Source organism: Serinus canaria, chromosome 21 (assembly GCF_022539315.1).
Source record: "Serinus canaria isolate serCan28SL12 chromosome 21, serCan2020, whole genome shotgun sequence".
Classification (NCBI taxonomy): domain Eukaryota; kingdom Metazoa; phylum Chordata; class Aves; order Passeriformes; family Fringillidae; genus Serinus; species Serinus canaria.
This window is the reverse complement of record NC_066334.1, coordinates 7,373,185-7,391,619: the sequence shown is the minus strand read 5'-3', so window position 1 is coordinate 7,391,619 and position 18,435 is coordinate 7,373,185. Positions and strand designations below refer to the sequence as shown.

General features: G+C 41.5%; 1 protein-coding gene across 5 annotated transcripts in view; it reads right to left on the bottom strand.

The window, feature by feature from the left end:
- The window catches only part of KIF1B (kinesin family member 1B), a 78,914-nt gene that overhangs the window by 48,312 nt on the left and 12,167 nt on the right, over positions 1 to 18,435 (bottom strand). For 3 of the 5 annotated variants that reach the window (XM_030230634.2, XM_030230636.2, XM_030230637.2), the window contains exons 3-15: positions 11,429 to 11,505; positions 10,159 to 10,338; positions 9,740 to 9,805; positions 8,785 to 8,963; positions 8,011 to 8,122; positions 7,807 to 7,884; positions 7,573 to 7,638; positions 6,550 to 6,625; positions 6,187 to 6,265; positions 5,761 to 5,903; positions 2,002 to 2,135; positions 901 to 980; positions 459 to 534 (exon numbers count right to left, since the gene is read on the bottom strand). In XM_030230634.2, the coding sequence (XP_030086494.1) occupies positions 459 to 534; positions 901 to 980; positions 2,002 to 2,135; positions 5,761 to 5,903; positions 6,187 to 6,265; positions 6,550 to 6,625; positions 7,573 to 7,638; positions 7,807 to 7,884; positions 8,011 to 8,122; positions 8,785 to 8,963; positions 9,740 to 9,805; positions 10,159 to 10,338; positions 11,429 to 11,505 (1,346 nt within the window). Of the gene's footprint in view, positions 1 to 458; positions 535 to 900; positions 981 to 2,001; positions 2,136 to 4,587; positions 4,630 to 5,760; positions 5,904 to 6,186; positions 6,266 to 6,549; positions 6,626 to 7,572; positions 7,639 to 7,806; positions 7,885 to 8,010; positions 8,123 to 8,784; positions 8,964 to 9,739; positions 9,806 to 10,158; positions 10,339 to 11,428; positions 11,506 to 18,435 lie in introns of all 5 variants that reach the window. The other 2 variants (XM_050982638.1, XM_050982639.1) reach the window with 1 other exon arrangement.

The following is an 18,435-nucleotide window of genomic DNA, read 5'->3' as shown; positions in this document are numbered from 1 at the left end:
AACTAATTATTTTACACGTACAGCACTGATTTATGTCCTTTTCCTGCACAGTTCTGCTTCTTTCTAATTTCAGAAAATAGAACTAATGGCAAGTATTGAATTAAATATTCCTTGCATCCCCTGTGTTCACTGGTTCATTAGAACACCATCCTTTTTTCCAAGGGGAAGAAGGATTAACAAACAATTCAAGGAAGAGCACCTAAACGAGCCTTACATCTCCTTAAAGAAGAACAGGTAGAGCACACAAAGGTCACACACACCTACTGCAGAAAATGGCAACAGAATTAAGACATTGCACCTCCTGATTTGCTACTGAATCAAGATACAAAAGGAGCTGCTTCTCTTTGCAGCACAGCATCTTCTAAAAGAAGATCCAAACCAGTTCAACTCTCATCACCCTCCTCCAAGGTCAATTAGCCTTTTGGAAACAGCATGCAATAGTTATCAATTTTCTTTACCTTTTTGGGTGAGAAGACTCCCAGTGTTCCTCCATCCTCCCGAATGGCAACGCCCATTTCTGCCAACAATGCCTCCCTGATTGAGAAGAACAAGATATTGCCCCCATTTTAGGCTATTGAGACAACTAAGGTCTAATGAAAGCTAGGTAATTACTGGATTAGACTTTGAACCAGCCTACCCAGGACTGTGACCACCTCAGAGCACACCAGGGCAAGTTGGTAAAGTTTAGTCCGAGAGTGGCCTATGGAACAGCAACTTTAACTGTGACAAACCCAGGGAAGAGCAAGACTTCCTCCCAGCACTGCCCTGCTGTTCTGCATCTAACACGAGGCTCAGCAGAACCATCCCTAACACCATTCTCCACTGCTCTTGAACAGAGTAACTGTCTCCATTTTCCACTCTCCAGAGACCATCCATACTACAGCACTTTCGATTCCTGACCTTTCCATCCTAATGGCCTCTGTTTTCCTCAGTTTCTCTTCCCATGTTTCATTCAGCTCTGCAATGATCTTCTCAGACTCCTGTGTGAAAATACCAAAAGATGTTTTACAATTCTTCCCAAAGTTCTTCACGTACACAAAGCAATTAAAGTCTGTGCTCTGTTTAGGCATCAAATTAATTTCACATATAAAAAGCATTCTTAGCACCTTAAAACTCTTACTTGTTTCCCTTACTTTTTAAAAGGGTAGATAGTCCTGAAGGCAAGCTGAGGAGAAACGATGACTTCATATCTAACCACAGTCAGACTTTATTTTGAACCACCTAAACTCATTTCCCTTTTTTTTAAAATCTGATTTACAGACATGATTCAGTAACTGAATGCCAAGGAAATGCAGAGACCACACTGTTATTGCCATGGCAACGGAGGGTTTCCAATAGGAAAGGGAAATGCAGAGTGTGTTCAGCCCTGTGGCAGTGTCTGATGGGCAAACATGAGAATGTTGCAGAGACTCAACACAGCCAGCTCTCCCCACTCCTCCACCCATGAACATTGGGGGGGGCTTTCATAAAAATCAAGAAGTACTTCACTGTGATGCACTTTGCTGTGGTTCCATTCCATGCAGCACTGGCACAAGGCTGCCTTTGTCTGGCCCAAACATCTATTCTGTGCTTCACATTTTAATATGTGGGGGCTGGGCGAAGACAACAGTGGCAGGATTATTCTTCCTCCTTTTTTGCAACTTTGGGGTAATTTGGTTTTCTGACAGCTGAGTGCATTTGCAAGTCAGACTTGGCTCACACTAGTGCTGACCAGGCCTCTAAGTCTACACTTACGATCAAATTTTCCATAACTACAACTGCATCAGACCCATAAATAAGAATCAAGAATTTAATTTATAATTTAATTGTAGCTCCAGGCTACAATTAAGCCTAAATAATCTTAACAAGAAAGGTTGTGGATGAACCCAGTTTCTAGCCCACTGCAGTTAAGTGCCCTCTTTACGGTGCAAGTGGGATTCAGACAATTTCTACAGACACAGGAGATATTTATGACAGGAAGTCCTCTCAGGTCCATGATTCTTTAGCCTCCTTAATACCCACCTTCAAACGCTCAATGGCCTCTTCTCCTCCTGGTGTTGACATGATTCTTTCCTGTATACTTGATACAGATGTTAAGCCCACCTGACTACTGAGAGAGCAGGAGGATGGAGATGCAGTGAGGGACCCCATGGAGGCTGTGGAAAAATTGCCAGGACGTTGATTCTCGGAGGCTAGCAAGTATCTATGCTTATTGTTCTGAAAATCTTTCAGATCTGAGAGAGAGACACACAGACAGAGGGAAGGCAGGAAGATGGGAAAACAGGAAGGGGGAAGGAAGATGGGAAAACAGGAAGAAAGGAAGGAAGGAAGGAAATACCAGTGTAAGAGGAAAGCATTTAAGCAGCAACAAAGCAAGTTTTGTAATTTTTAGATGGCAGTTCTGAAACGAATCTTTTCATACTATCAACAATAACATCATAACTCAACTCAGACCCTGAGGTTCACTTAGGAAAGACTGCATCATAAACCTTTCTAAACAAAAAAGCCTGAAAAAATAAATTACACCTTGGCCAAAAGCAGCCATCCTACTCCTCACTGAACACTAACCTGAGCACCCTGAAGCTCAGAGCAGGACCAAATTGAGATGCTCATGAGATTAGTGACATTTTGGGCTGAAGTCTGAGACACCAACCCCTTAAGCTCAGGAAAGCATTCTCCTCCAGAGTCCCTTAATGTGAAATGATGATTAAGTACATCTTTATCACAGCAGTGGTTCTGCTGCTGAAGCACCCAGACCACACGGACCATGAACTTCTCACCAGAGAGGATGTGAATCACCTGTCAGGGCATGCCAGGGACAAGACAACAAAAGCTCACAACAACATCATTATGCTGCTTCTTGACCTTCCTTACATGAATAAAAATGGAAATCTAACATATCTGATCAGTAAAATATCTGATAAGGATCTTACACTTCAGAAGGTGCTTCAAAGCTTTTTGGCCATTACTTTAAATAAGAAAGGTCTTTTAAAAACCTCCAGAATTTAACAAGGTAGTTTTTGTAGTCTGAAAACCTGCAGGCCTGAAAATGCTGCCTTGAAAGCCAGAGAATAAGAAAAGCTGCCTGAATGATTTAAGAACAAGTATACAAGGGAAATTTATATTAATTTAAGTTGGCTTCTTGGATACATCTGTAAGCCATATCCTCAGAATAATCACAAAGCAAAAGAAAAATCTTCTAACATGAAAATATCAGATAACTGAATAGCTCGGTTTTAATATTTTAAAATTTAATTTCAAAGACAAATCCTTTAAAATAAGTCACTTCAGAAAAGAAACAGGTCAAATCAGACAGACCCTGCAAGTTATAAACAGGAGCATCACACTTACAAAAGTGAGATGCTCCCCCAGACATCTCCCCCCATGAATTTCCCTGTCCTCCTACATCTCCTCTACTCTTCCCCTGAACAATCCTGCCACTGTCAGCCTTATGCCCTAGTTCACTCCACGCTCAACCTGCTCTTTCAGCCTCATGGAGCTGAACTGCCCCGAGTCAGTTTGAAAACCACCATCGGCAAATACAGGAGGCAGGGCTGGGAGTTTGACAGAAGAGAAGCAGGTTAAGGAAGGGAATGCTGCCAGGATGAGGAAAGCAGGCATGACAGAGCAGGGATGAAGTCCAAAAGGCCATGCACTCCTGAAGAGAAAGGAAGTGGCACTTGCAATAGCTGCACAGTGGCTGTGACTGCAGAGAACCAGAACCCTCAGGACCATGCACGCTGCTCCTGGAGCTGCAGCTCTCACACCATGACGTGCACACGCTGGAAGCAGCATCAGAATGTCAGACAGGCCAGGATGAGTCTTTGCACCACCAGTAGCTCCAATTTTAGGAAATTTCAGACAGATCTCTTTCAGCTGATATTGAGTGAGGGTCAAAAAGACTGACTGAAAGAGTTTAAAAAGCCTACCAACCCAAAATTTACATGGAGTACGTTTCCCTTGCAATGGACTACCTACATACCCCTTTCTTAGAAGCAAACACTAAGGGAAATCAAAAGTCTTTGCTGACTTGTTTTAGGCCTGTTAAGTTAATCAACTGAAACCAACTATATTTAACCTCAAAAAAAAGAGACCTTCATCAGTATAAGATGTCTGGCTTCTTCCCTTTTTTTTTAAAGAATTATACAAAATACATTGCAGTGTCCAGGAGGAACTGGTAATACTTCATCTTGAGTTCATCAAGTGAAACATTTAAAGCAAATACTTCAAAGTGGAAAAGAGCTGCTAAAATGCCAGGAAGCTACGTGAGCAGGAACTGAGTAACTGGGGAAAGATCTGAGAGAGAGATTTTCTGGTTCAAATCTAAACTGTGCGCTGTCATGAAAATCCACTGGAGAACTACCACTCTCCCGTCTGTATTCTGCCAGAAAGTAACAATGAACATATGTTGCACTTTAAACTCTGCACTTTTTTTTTGGTTGTGGACTCAATCTAAGAAGTGCTGGTAAGTCTGGTTTTCATGAACCTGCACTGCATTCCAGTGAGTGTTCTGTCTGGGATTTCCCTGTGAGAAATGCTGGCATGCAAAGCTCTGTTAAAAGCTGACCCAGAGAAAGCAGGTTAAAAAGAGAACCACACAATACACACATTTGACTCCACTTCCAGAGTATTCATCTCCCATTGGATCAACTGAAAGGAAGCAGGAGGGAAAATACAAGAAGGATCAAAACTGAAGGTTCACTAGTGACATAGGAAGGGAAGAAAATACTACTCGATGTTTAAAGAAAAAAAAACCCACAGTTTTCAGTAACACAGTTTTTTTCAGTTTAGATTTATAACCAAAACCCACAGACTGTAACGAGCATGAAAAACACTTGTATTTCATTGTCTTCTGGCACCATTCTCTTGAAAACAAGCAAACAAAGAGGTAGATACATGTTGCATATCTTTAGTAGTCTGTGACTAAGTCAGTACTTCTGCTTCACCAACAAAAAGGTCTGAAAAATCAGAAACTGGAGCAACACTTTATTTTTTTTAGTCAAAGAAGCTTTTAAACGACTGGAATACATTCTGTGCTTTTATGGGCATTTCCTTCACTAGGAATTAAAACACTGTTCATATTATAGAAGAGTGTGGCAGCTAAAATTTCAGTTCATTTGTCTTGTTTGGAATGAGGACAAGGAAACTGGGCACAAGTGTGTTCTAGTGCTTTAAGAGGTTGCTGGCAAAGCAAATCAGTACAACATGGCTCTGCCAACCTAACTCAAAATCTCCCAAAAGGATTCATTAGTTATTCACTAGCAGCTGTTGCACAGTTACTTCAAGATGACAAATGATTTGTCACTCAAGGCACTGTCTAACATTAGCCATTGTTTTCTTTTGTGAGTGAGGATGGCATTGAAGCCAGGTATCAACTAATAACCTTAACCTTCTGAGGAGGAAGGAAAGATGCCTTTTTTCCTCAGTATCTGTGTCTCAGCTCTTTTATTGGCAGCCAGACAAAGAGCTCTCCGTAACTCAGCAGAGCAACAACTGAATGTGCAAGTTCTATTACACAACAGCATTTCTACAATAATAGGAAAATTCAAACTCCCTATTTTTCCTTGAGAGTTTGAAGGTGGCTTGTGAACTCCACACACAAACCTAAGATGATAATTCGAAGACAGAAAGGGCTGCCATTTCTAAAATCACGTTCAAAAATTAAATATCAGCACCTATATTTAAAATCCGTGTTTTAAATCCTTTTCTCTCACTGGCTCAGGTCTCCTTCCTCTGCTAGAGGCCAAGCCCAGGACAGTGAGGTGTGTTTAATCCACTTACTGTCAATAATATCTCCCAGGCCTTGAGCACGCAGGAGATCCTTGAGCCTTGTCACCTCCTCCTTCAGCTCCCGCACCAGCTTGGCGTTGGGATCTTCATTGATAACAGCATTGCATTTAATCTGCTTTGCACGATCAGCATATCTGCAACCACACAGAACAATGAAACCACAAACATGGAACTGATTACAAACAACCTACATGCAACATGGGAATGCAGCAGCACAGAAGACATTTCACTTCCAGCTGGATGTCAGAAGAGTAGGCAATAAATCCCTGCTTCCTCTGAGGGTAATCGAGTTCTTGCCAGTAGAGTCCTCTTCCCCACAGATAAGCTCAGCTTACAATAAGCCAAAGGTTTAAAGGACAAAGTATGGCCTCTAGAGCAAACAGTTACCCATATCCATCCCACAGGAAGAGAAAGTACCTTAAAGTGCTCAAAGTTTCATCATAGTTTATGTCTGCTGGACTGAGAGCGGCGACCATGGCAGTTCTGGAGTTACCACCTAAAGTGAAGAGGCAAGATTTTAGATGAACTGCAGCGCACACTCCTGGCACTACCTACCTACCAAATAGCAATGTTTTCAATAAATTATAGAATTCAACTAAATTCTACAGTATTAAAAAACATACAAAAACCACAGGAAAGAGTTATATCATTAACGTCAGGTGGAACTATGACGACTAAAGACATTTAGCCTCATACTCAATACAAATTTAAGTGAGTTAAAAGCAGTCAGGAAATTCAGTGATACTTTCTTTTCATTTGGCACAGACAAATCAGCCATACCTAGATTTTCTCGAAGAAGCCATGTTAATACAGAATCCCTGTAGGGTATAAAGTCTGTCTTCTTCTTCTTTTTGCTCTACAAAGAAACAACACAATATGAAAAATAGGAAGGATTTTCTGTGTAAGAAAGATGAGAACATCTTCCTGACATTTAAATTCTGTCTTATAACACAATTCCAAGCAGCAAACCTTACACTAGGCAAAGAAACCAACATCTACTCCTACACAGACCATCATACCTTGCTGGTGCAGTTATCCTAAGATGAAAGCATTAAGGAAAAAGGAAAAAGAAGAAGGATGAGCTTCTTAACAGAGATTTATACATTGTTTCCAGGTCAGACAGTACTTCCTTTTCTTAAAAAGCCAAATTAATGAGAATCTCTTCAATTGAAAAAAATAATAATCTAAAAATACTTAAGCATATTCAACCTGTCCAAGGTGAATTTGCTTAAGTAGGTCCAACTTTTAAAAGGAACAACAATCATTTATTTGTTTTGTTTCTTTGGGGTTTTTTTTAATAGCAGTTGAGTACAAAAATAAAAGACAAAGTACTTTTCTAAACCCACAACAATTTGCTTGGATCAATACATACTCACTTAAGACATTATTAAGTCTTGCCATTGCAAAGAAAGCCAGTGAATCAAATTATTGCACTGGTGTTTTTAAAAATTGAACAACAAAGCTTCAGTTAAGTTTTCTAAAATTATTCTTTCAAATAAAAATAAAATTACTGCACTGAAGGTCTAAAAACTTGCTATGTGAACATATCTTCTACAGAAACACAGGCTTCTTTTGCAAGGCTTCTTCACAGTTAAACAAACCAATGCTTCCATCTGTTGACAGCCTGTGTGACACCCACAGAATAGTATCAACTCTATTCATCTATCAAAATACACACAGCTAATAGGGCTGAGAATGCAAGGCCAAGAACAGCAAATGATTCTGCTGTCCTCCACGGATTTTACTGTTTCCATTTGAGCAGCTATGCAAAGGTCGTTGCAGGCAAGGAAATGCTCTACTTACCACTTCAGCCAATGCTGAAATAACTTTGCCCAGAGTTGTGAGAGACTTGTTTATATTTGCTCCTTCCTGGGAAAAGAGAAACCAGTATTATATAGTAATTAAAACTCTTCAACCATGAATCTCTTCAGGTCTTCAGGTTTGCAGCCATTTCTCGCACAGCTATAAGTTATTATTTGTGCAGCAAAGACTCGCCGTGATGCCTGTGCCTCCCCAGCACCCTCCAGAGCCCCGCACCTTTAACCGGGTTCCTTTGGCACCGGTGGAGTCAGCGCGCTCGCTCCCAGCCAGATCCACCAGGCTGATCTTGCTGACCTGAGGAGAGAAAGCACACGAACAGGAGAATGAGCTCTTGGTGAACCAGAGCAAGGACAGAACTACAAAGTCACGGCAGGGAAGATCAGTGAAAAACAGTCAGAAAGCCACTTATCTGTAACACACCTTCTCTGTGGAAAGGTCAGTTTCTGTGTCATGTTTCTTCTGAGTAAAGACAATTGTAAACACAGCATGAGAGCGGCTGCTGGTTTCATTCATGTTGGTGGCTGCCACAGTCCTAAGATATGAACAGATATGGGCATGTTTAAAAAAGGACAATTACCCGCAGGGCTGAATGGAGCTGCAGAGGAATGAGAGCAAGAGGCTGCACAGGTGATGTGCTGCCCTGTATCCAAGACCCAGCCACACCTAGGATCATTCCCAAACCCTTTCATATTTTCACTCCTGAATTCCTTCATTTAAACAGAGCTTTCTCAATCTGTGTACTCAGTAGTCCATCTTACATGGAAACACCCAAGAACACCTGAGCAGCATTTATGTGAGTCCTTCTCACACACTGTTGAATGAAGCCAACAGCTTGCATGGTAACAACTAATAATGAACCAGAAACTGAAGCTGGAATGCCAACTTTAGTCCTGACCACCTGAATTGAGGAAAGAGGAGACTATTCACATAGCTTTTCTACTAGGATAGAGCACAGAGTACAGAGCAAAGGCAGAAGTAAATTCCAGATCATTATTTAGACTTTATCTCAAGTCCTTGCAATCTTTAAATGTCTACACATCAATTTGCAGGACTAGTTCAGCACACAAAGCAATTTCAGCTTTGTACAGCATTGGTCAGTGCATATTTCAGTAATACTCCTCACTTACAAGAGGTTTTCTTAAAGTGCTAATGCATAACACAGATAAGAATATATAACAGACTCCCATCACTAACCTGGCTTTGTTGCCAGCATCCATCAGGTCTGCAATGTCTGTGTAAGATGTGACTGCTAACTTGGACAGATCTTCTACGTAGGGTCCAAGGAGAGGATGTTCTCGCACCCGCAAATTGCCTTTGTTCTTCGGGTTCAACAAGTCTCTGACTCGCTCACAGTAAATCTCCATGTAACTCACCTGAAAACAGGAATTTTCACAGACAATTCAGTGTTTCTGAAGGTCTCCTCCACAGCATTTCAGAGTGTCAGTGGTAGAAATTCCCCCAGCCCACCACAGGAAAGCTATGGGTGTCTCGGGTCATTTAACAGTTTAAACACTGGCAAAGGCAAGAGTCAAAAGTCTCCTACATCACACCTCTAACATAAACTGCTGGCCCTGCATCCCTGTATAGATCCATCAACCATTTCAGAAAACGTTGGTGTGTAATGAAAAATTATACACTGGAGTCCACAATCAACTTAACAGCTTTAATGACACAGCACAAGCATCAAACAAGACAGATGCTAAAAGGAGTCTGCTTCCAAGGAATGTCTTTTATGAACCATCAAAGCAAGCTTAAGAAGGCAAAAAAGTTGATTTTTCTGCAGAAGCAACTTTTGATTTTAAAAATCATGGCTATAGTATTTGACAACAAACATGCAGTCTTCCAGATATTAGTAAAAAAAAAAAAAAACATCTGTAAATGCATCTTTAAATTTTTTGGCCCATCATTTTTTTCAGGGTTACTATGCAGGTAAAGGAATGCTGGTTTTCTGTTGAGGGTAAAAAGGAGTCACAGAAATGTTTTTACATTTGTCTCAAAACAGAAAAGACAAAAAGCCTTAAAAAATAAAATTAAAACCCCCAAACTAATCAGAAATAAGCATCTTAGTGCATCATCAATAACCCAGCACCTAAGCTCAGTTTGATGTCCAGCACAGAGACATTCTTTGATCCCTCACCACCACACTCACCTCTACAGAATATGACATTTCCTCATTGCTGTTGTCATTGATTTTCTCAAACAGCTCTTCACATAGCTGGAAAGAAATTAAGCCCAAGTTAGAAATTAGTCTTTACTGAGAAGTAACAAGTAATTATCAGGACATGTCATGGAAATGACTTTAGAATGAGGGCAGAGAAAGAAAATTACCCAAATGCATCCACCACACACAGCCTCATGGGGAAGATAATTCGTCTCAGTCCTACATCACTATCAACCTTATTTTGTCCAGTATCTCAACAATTGCTCTAGGTTTCCCCAGTATCATTATTCTGTACTGTAGCATTAGCAGCAAGCTTTAGTTCTGTTAACTCTTACTGCAATATAAAACACAAGTGTGTGTCTGAAGATGCTATAAAAACCAGATTCCCTTTCTGGGCTCGGTCCTACCTGGGGAATGATGCCTGCTTGGCTCTCCTCCTGCTTGCCCATCATGGTGTAGGATTTCCCAGCTCCAGTCTGGCCATAAGCAAAGATGCACACGTTGTAGCCCTCAAAGGCATGCAGGAGCATCTCCTTCCCAATATCATTGTACACACGGCTCTGAGATGCAAAGCAGGGATCTTCAGGCTGGAAGGACACCAAAACAGCATAAATACAGAATTCCCTGTCATTTGAGTAAGATTTCAAAAAGCAACTGGTTTTGTCTTGGGGGTCAATCCCTTAGGAAGAGGTAAATGAGGCCATTTTTACAAAGAGGTTTTTCCCAAGGCAGAACAAGATGGAGAAGAACAACAATGACAATGTCACTGCATTGTTTGTGAGTGTATCTTATTCTTAATCTAGCATTCTCTTGCTTCCTGAAATGTTGTATTTTAGTATTACCTGCTCCTGAAATCAGGACAAATTTAGCTGTGCTAACATTCTAACGCCGAGATCAAGATTTTATCAGACCTCTTCTGTTCCTTGATGCTGCTTATCTGCTACTTTTCATGCATTCTGTTCATAATGTTCCTTTGACTGGGCTATAATCAACTTTCACGGCTGCTCTGAAAAACTCAGTAAGAGAGGCGAGTATTTTATTGTGAAAACAGTCTCATTGACCACAAATTTGCTCAGAAATATTAAATCTTATTTCATCATCTAAGTTACTAGAATTAATCTTAGAGAAATGCATTATCCCTTCTTTGTACATCTTTTAGAAAACAAGGCAGGGGAGGAGGAGGTGGCAGAACAACAGAGTTCTGCTGGAGAACAATTACTGGAAGTCACTGAGAGCTTAGCACCAATTCACAGAAGGGTGGGGCATAGGAGCTGGATGAGAATTTATTGCTTTTGCAGCTATTGGAAACGTGGATCACTGTGTTGCCTTTTACAGATATGCCAACAAAATCCAGACCATGTATCCCCTTGAACTGTAAGGACTCGAGCAACTGTCATTTGTCCAAGAGGAAAAATGAATTACCATGGCACATCCTTAAAGTATTTAGAACAGAACATTGTTGGAGAATATTTTCAGTAATCTGTCAAATATGTACAAGTTGTTTTAGCTTTCTGCTCTCACCCAAATAGGGAAACACAACATACAATGACAAGCTTTTAACCTGAATGTGAGCGAGAAAGACTGTGTAGAAACATCTGACAGGGGTTCCTGATCAGAAGAGAATGTTAAATCAAACCAAACAACAACAAAACCAGGCTTTCTTGTAAAAGCACTTACCGATGTGTGGGACCAATAAGAGTAGTCAAAGCTGAAGGACTTTGGTGCTTCCTTAGGATTCTTTGGGTTGATAATACCTACAGGAATAAAATTCAAACTCTTAGCTAACGTGACACCTGGGAGCATAATTAATAAACTGGCTGACCCACAATCTGTGAATCTGAGTATTCAAAGCTGCCACATGGCATATGAGTAGGAAGACTGTAGTAACAGACTCACTGCTTCCTAAATACTATTATTTCTGTAGGACTCATTTTAAATGAGACAAGAAAAAAACTCATGGGAGAAATAAGCTGTTGCATAACAGAATTCTGTGCATTCCACACAATCAACAAAAGCTTTTCCAGATACCTTTAGGTTGGTGGGTTTAGTACTTCGGGGTTTTTTTCCTTCCCCGCAACCAAACTGCTTGGTATAACCTTTGCCTGCAGGGGAGCAATACCCAATGGATCCAGCTCTCACTGCATGGCACACACAATGCCTGTAGTTCCTGTATGCCAGGAAGGGTAATTTATAAGCACAGCCCTTGCTGCAAAAGTGAATCTCTACTGTTTCCTTCTTTTCCATACTGCAGTGGTGGAAATACTTGAATCTATTACTTGCAGCAGCTGTTTCCAACATCTCTGTAATCTCTGTAAGTAGGACTGCAAAAAAGCATAGTCCCGAGGGTATTAGATAAACCACCCTGGATTTACACTTCTGCCCCTGCACCTAAAGCAGCAATTTGCCCCTGGGAGTGAGACACTAACTGTGATGTGTGCAAATAAAGTCCAGAAGGAAATAAGCCATATAAAGGTGTCAGCAGTCTTCCTGGGGATGATTTACATCCTGATAGCAGACATCCTAGAAAGAAGATGCTTATTTCTCACATATTCTTCCAGTTAGTTTATGCTTTGGGAGATTGGGACTTCTCCTTTTCCTTCTGTCATGAATAAAAATCATATCACCCACAGCTCTTCCATTTCAAACATGAACTTAGCATCTTGTTTCACCAAAATCTCTGAAAATGTGGTTACAGGATCCCCATTAAAATCAAATCATTCCTCTACCAGATGCTGTGCTCCTGAGCAGGGCTGTTGTCCAACATGACAATGTGGAGAAAAGATCACTGTCTGGATTGCAAATAGCAACAGTTGCTACTCCATTTCTCCTGGCCAACTCCGTTTCACTCGGATGCACCTTGTGCTGACATTCTTGCCTTTAAAAACCTGACAGATATGCAAAGCCAATGAATTATATGCACCAGCACAGTATCAAATTGCCAAAAATGCTTGTGGCTTTGGATAGCAACACGGGCATCAACACAGAACAAACAGTAACCTAAGCAATCATCCATGGTTTTAGCCTCCCTTTACTAGCAGCAGTACAGCTCCACTCTCACTATTGCACCAGTCCTGAAGAGAACAAAAAACAAACCCCAAAGACAACTCCCTGCCCCAAACTTAAATTAGTTCTCTCCTTGCAGGGCATTCCATACTGCTACAACTCAACAATGCCTCATTTAAAAATTTAACATCAAAGCTCTGAAAGGTAAGGGAGACGCAATGCCTGGTATCTGGAAGTCCCCACCCAAAAAAGCAGTACAAATAACAGAATCTCCACTTTAGTGTCTGAAAAGACACCACAAACTTGCTATTAGTTCCCCTTTCTTGCTTCCATCACAAATTGGAGAAAAGTGAAGTTCAGGCTCTGTGATTTATTCAAGTCATTCCATTCAGCTCCATCTTTTTCTCTTTTTTAAACCACTGTTGTTGTTATTATTATTGTTGTTTTCTTAAACAGACTTTCCTCAGCCCTTCGCACTGACTTCCATGTCCAGCACACTACTTAGAAAATCACGTTTTAGGATGCATGCTTTTGCAAAGCATACATTGAGAAGTGTATCAGGAAAAGGAGTTTAATGTGCTAGAGAGCAGCTCTGTCAGAGGTTGGGAATGCAGCTGCCTGGCCAAAACCTTCCACTGCAGCAGGAAAGGGTCAGAGAGAGCCTCCCAGCTGCCAGGAACTCTGCATGCTGCCCCTCGCTACTGGGATCCAGACACAGCCTTTGCACCCAGACTGAAGTCTATTCATCCCTATTTCTGTTTCTTGCACACAGGCTACATCCTCCATTTTCACAATTCTTAGTCTACAAACGAACCCAGCAGAGCTGACTGGATGAGAAAATAGAAGATTACAATCTCAACAGATTTCAGCTGGACTGAAACCCTCTTCATTTGGGGCACGGATCACCAGGTGGGTGCTGCCAGCATTAGTGATGTCTGATGTAGTCTAGGTTTAAAACCAGTGATCAGGCAGGCAACAATGTGATTAAAACACCTGGAAGATGATGAGACAGCTGAGAAACCAGGAATTCAAACGGAAATAACTGACCTCACTTGAAGTTAGCTATTGCACCAGGCATCACCTTCAGAGGGACAGGAAAACCCATGAAATCTATCTACTTTTAAAGCAAGCCAATGGATATTTCTGAAGGAATTAAAAGCCTTCTTATAGTACAGGTAAGCTTTATTCTAAAAGTTCATGTGCCAAATTGGGAAAAAAAAAAAAAATGGAGATGCAGAAATTAGACTGAGTTGGCAATACTGATTTTATGTATGTTTCTCAACCTGCTGTATTTTCCACTGACCAAGGAAACAAATACAATTAAAACAGAAAGAGGACTGTTCTCAGTGTCTCCAATATCCACAAGAATACTAACAGCTTTTCAGTTACTTTGTTTGGTTTTGAAACCATGCAAGGCCAAGATGAATTATCTTAGTGAATCATGAAATAGGTCACCATCTATCTCCTGTCCCCACAGCAGCCTCACCTCACGGTCCACACACTAATGGTTTAATTACAGAGCCTCAGGAAATGAGAAAGGCAATAAGGCAGACGATCACAGCAGGAACGCATTAATAGTCTTTTTATCTTACAGAATAAATTTGTTTATCTGCTATTTCAAAGGTCCAATATGGCAATTAACTCTTCTGTTTGCAAACTGACACTGCTGCTTTGTGCTGCAGCTATAATTACCACCAGCATGGCACCGGAGCAGCTCTGAATGCTGGAGTTAGCCAGTTTCTGAGAAAATCCCTCTTTCAGGCCTCTTGCTTCACCAAGAGCCAATTGTTTAGGTCATGAGGTGTCTTCTAGCTTTCCACAAGCTCAGCCTTCTGCACCAGAGAGACACTGCAAGGGATATTTCAGAGAACCACTGTCTGCCACTCCACTGCCACTGAAACAGGTCACACCTGGAACCCCGAGGTGAGAAGGATGGAACAAGATGAGGATAATATTTCTCTGCTGCAGTGCCTGAAACCTCTTCTGGGATCAAAGCAGAACCACAGCGGGGGTTAATGCCCACCATTTACCTTTGGAATGGAAGACCAAAAAAAAAAGCAAGAGAATGTTCATGGGATTAAAATATTTTCTACAAATCATTGATGTGGTTGAGAGACAGAAATGCCCATATTTTTACTTTTCTTTATTCGAATAATGAATTTCTGGAAATTTTAAATAATAAGCTTCTCCTTAATAATTAACTTGGATCTCTTTTCTACCTTTGTACACAAATAAAGTAATTACACGTCATAAATTGAGATAAATAAAAGTACACCGCGTGAGCAGCTCTGCAGCAGTACCCACGTGGAGCAGCTGATTTAGTACCCACTGCCATGCCCACCTAGAGAACCAGCCTGCATTTTAAAAGCTTAGTGTCCCCTTACAGCTGCACAGTGAGCTAAGCTGAGCTGCTTCACGCCATCCAAAGTTCCTCTAAGCAGGAGTAATTCACATATTCTCTGGAGCTCAAGCAATTTAAACAATTCTTCGTAGCTGCTTAACTGATTAAGTTTGGTGGACTTTTTGATACCTGTAACTACAAGTATTTTCTGTCTAACTGACCAAAAGGTAAAGAAACACACTGTTTTAAAAGAAATTTATTCATACCAAATAATCTCATTTTTTGAGCATTGTATAAGACCCAAATACTGATCGGTCCTTGTACAGGAAAAGTACATAGTAGGAGCAGTACAGAGGAACAAAAGGAAAAAGCAGGAGCACAATAAATGAAAGAATTATACTTTCAGATGTGTTCTGCCAACAGTAACAGACCAATCTCCACAAAACATTTGGATTTTAACATACCCTTACTTAAACAGGCAACTTCATCTTTTGGCATTTTTATTTCCACAGTCCATCCCACTTGTTCCTTAATTAACATTTTATATACCATCCACCATCTGCTTTATCAGCTGGCACAAAAATAACATATACTTTCAACCTTTCAAATCTATGAGCTCAAATTCATCCCTAGTTTTTTAGCAAACACTGTAGCAATACTTGAGAGACCACTGTTGAAATAGTACCCATATATTTCATAATATGTATTATATTGCATTCCTACTGCCAGTTTGGACATCCAATTTTTTTGCCTTATAATCCAGTTTTCATTTCTGAAGCTGAAATTCAAAAAGCACATGGCAAATATGCATTTTGTTTTACAATTATAACCAGAGTGTGGAGCACAGCTGAGAGCTGATGCAAAGTTAAAATCTTCTAGGGTATTTTCAACTGGAAGCAGCATTCTGTCTTCTCACTCCTTTCTGAACACACACAAACACATTCCCACTTCGAGCCTTCATTTCTGGACTTACACTTCCAGTCTCCCTTAAAACTAACCAAGTAAACAGACAGTGGGAAGCCTACAAAGGGGAGAAAAAAATCCACAAAAGCAAGGAAACTTCGCCAAGATCAGCCCCCTCATTCCATTCCCATCTACTCAGTCACATAAATATTTTTGCAGGCACAAAGAATGGCTAGAAGTGCTTCTTAACCACTCCAAACTCATATCAGATTATGACACTGAATTTGCAGTCCAAGCCTGCTCTGCTCTCATCCCAGTCAGAGCTGCTCCTCAGCATGTCACAAATTCGTCAGATTAGAAATTATCTGCAGTTCCCTATCTGGGGATGCCCAGCACACACAATTCCTTCTAATAAGCTCTTGGAACAGAGAGACAGAATGCAAAGCACTCAAGAGGCAAGAGCTGAAATTATTCTCTTGCCCTCCCTGCATTTAAGGTCAAGTCAGAGGATTGCCCGGCCCCGCCTGTGCCAGAGCCCAGAGCCCAGAGCCCAGAGCCCAGAGCCCAGAGCCCAGAGCCCAGAGCCCAGAGCCACCTTGCAGGGCTGGCTGCCAGCAGCCGTGCCAGTGCCAGGCATTGGTCACCGAGGGTGCTCCGAGAGCTGCTAACTGCAGCCTGCCCTCAGATAAACACCAGCAGCCAGAATTAACCTGTGCTTCATCCTGGGATTAGCTGGGACACAGGCTGTGCGAGCAAGGGGGGTGAAGGGACAGACACACGGAGGTTTTTTAAAAACAAACAAACAACTCCTAATCAGAAATGAAACCCAATTATGACGAAAGTCGAGTATGGAACTGGAAAAACCGACCTTCCCAGACCTGTGCAACACAGCCTGCTATGTCGGTAACATCTGCCATGCCCATATTGCCACCCTAACAGGCAATGCTGAGGGCACAAAACCTCTTGAATATCAACATATGAAATAAAATTAGGTTTCTTCTCACCAAGGGAGGCTTCACACCAGCCTCAACATTTCTCCCTGTGGCAGCATTACTCTAGCTCAAGCATGCATTCCTACCAAATGCCACCAATCAGAGATAACAGCTAGCAAGAAAAGCAGTGTCTTCACTTTGGCTCTCAATCATTAGTAAAGGAACAGGCAGACATTTTCAAAAATCATTCTGGTCTCGACAGAACTTTGGAAGGGGCAACTTCTGGGAGAAAAACACAAAATAATTGTTATGCCTTCTTCAAAGTCATTTTGGATCAATATAATAGTTTTATTATGTTTGAATAAATAATTTATCCAATGAAAAAAATCTGGGGCTTTCAGAATTGATTCCACAAGACCAAATTAACATTAAATACAGAGTCTCTTAAAAACATGGGTCTGGAAAATATATCTGCACCATCTGTAGACTAGAATGACAACAATGGGAACATGTTCCTTACAGAGAGCAGGGTGGAGCAGGCATTCTTTATTTGCTGGAACGTGAATAACACCACAAAGACACGTTTAATACAGGCTTCTTTCCTAGGCACACGCTGCAATCAGATCTATGGCCATAGTGCTTTTATAAGACAGACTTTCAGGGCTGTTATTATAAGAGATAAATGAAGGGAAATGGACACTTCCAGCTCATGAAGCAGCGCTTGCTTTTCAAAGCATTGTTTGCATTTTTCAAATCATTAAAAGGGAAGGAAACCAAGTAGAAGCTAAGAACAGCTCATTTGGAATTCAACCGGATTCTCTCCCCACTGTGGAATTTCAGCCCCGCACTGGGAGAAAGGTTGGCTGGGGGAGGGAGTCAGGCTCGGCAGCACCAGGGCACGGCCAGCGCTCGCTCACAGAAGCTGCTGGAAAGCCGCTCTCATCCTCAGCTGCTCTTACAGATCCAGGAGCTATAAATACAGCTCTCCAGCTGGCCTTCTTGGAGAACAGCACGCCAGCAGGCTCTGCAGCAGGCAGGAGCCAGCCGAACCAGACTGTTCGCCCTGGCTGAAAAGCTGACCCAGAACCATTCCCGAACTTGCACTGTCAGTGGATTACCTGGGCATGTCCCAGGGCAGAGGCAGCATGCCGGGTCTGTGGGTGGGGCTGGGTCAGTGCTCCAGCTGAATTCTGGCCTCAAGGCAGGTAAAACAGCATCTCCCTTCACCTTCTCTGACTTGACATCACCAAGAGCCAATGGCCTCTCCTAAGACCATTTCCACCTTAAGACACATGCCAGCTACACATTAAGAGAACACCATGTAGCACTGGAATCTTGTGGAGCCAGGTCTCAAGGATTTCAGTCCACCACTTAACTCAGTTTGGTCAGTTCTTTACAGTGGATGTCTCTTGAAGAATTTGTGTAGTGAATGAAAATATCCAATTCTTAAAGTAGTTCCTATTACCAATTTACATTCTCTTTACTTCTACTTCTAAAAGGTGGCA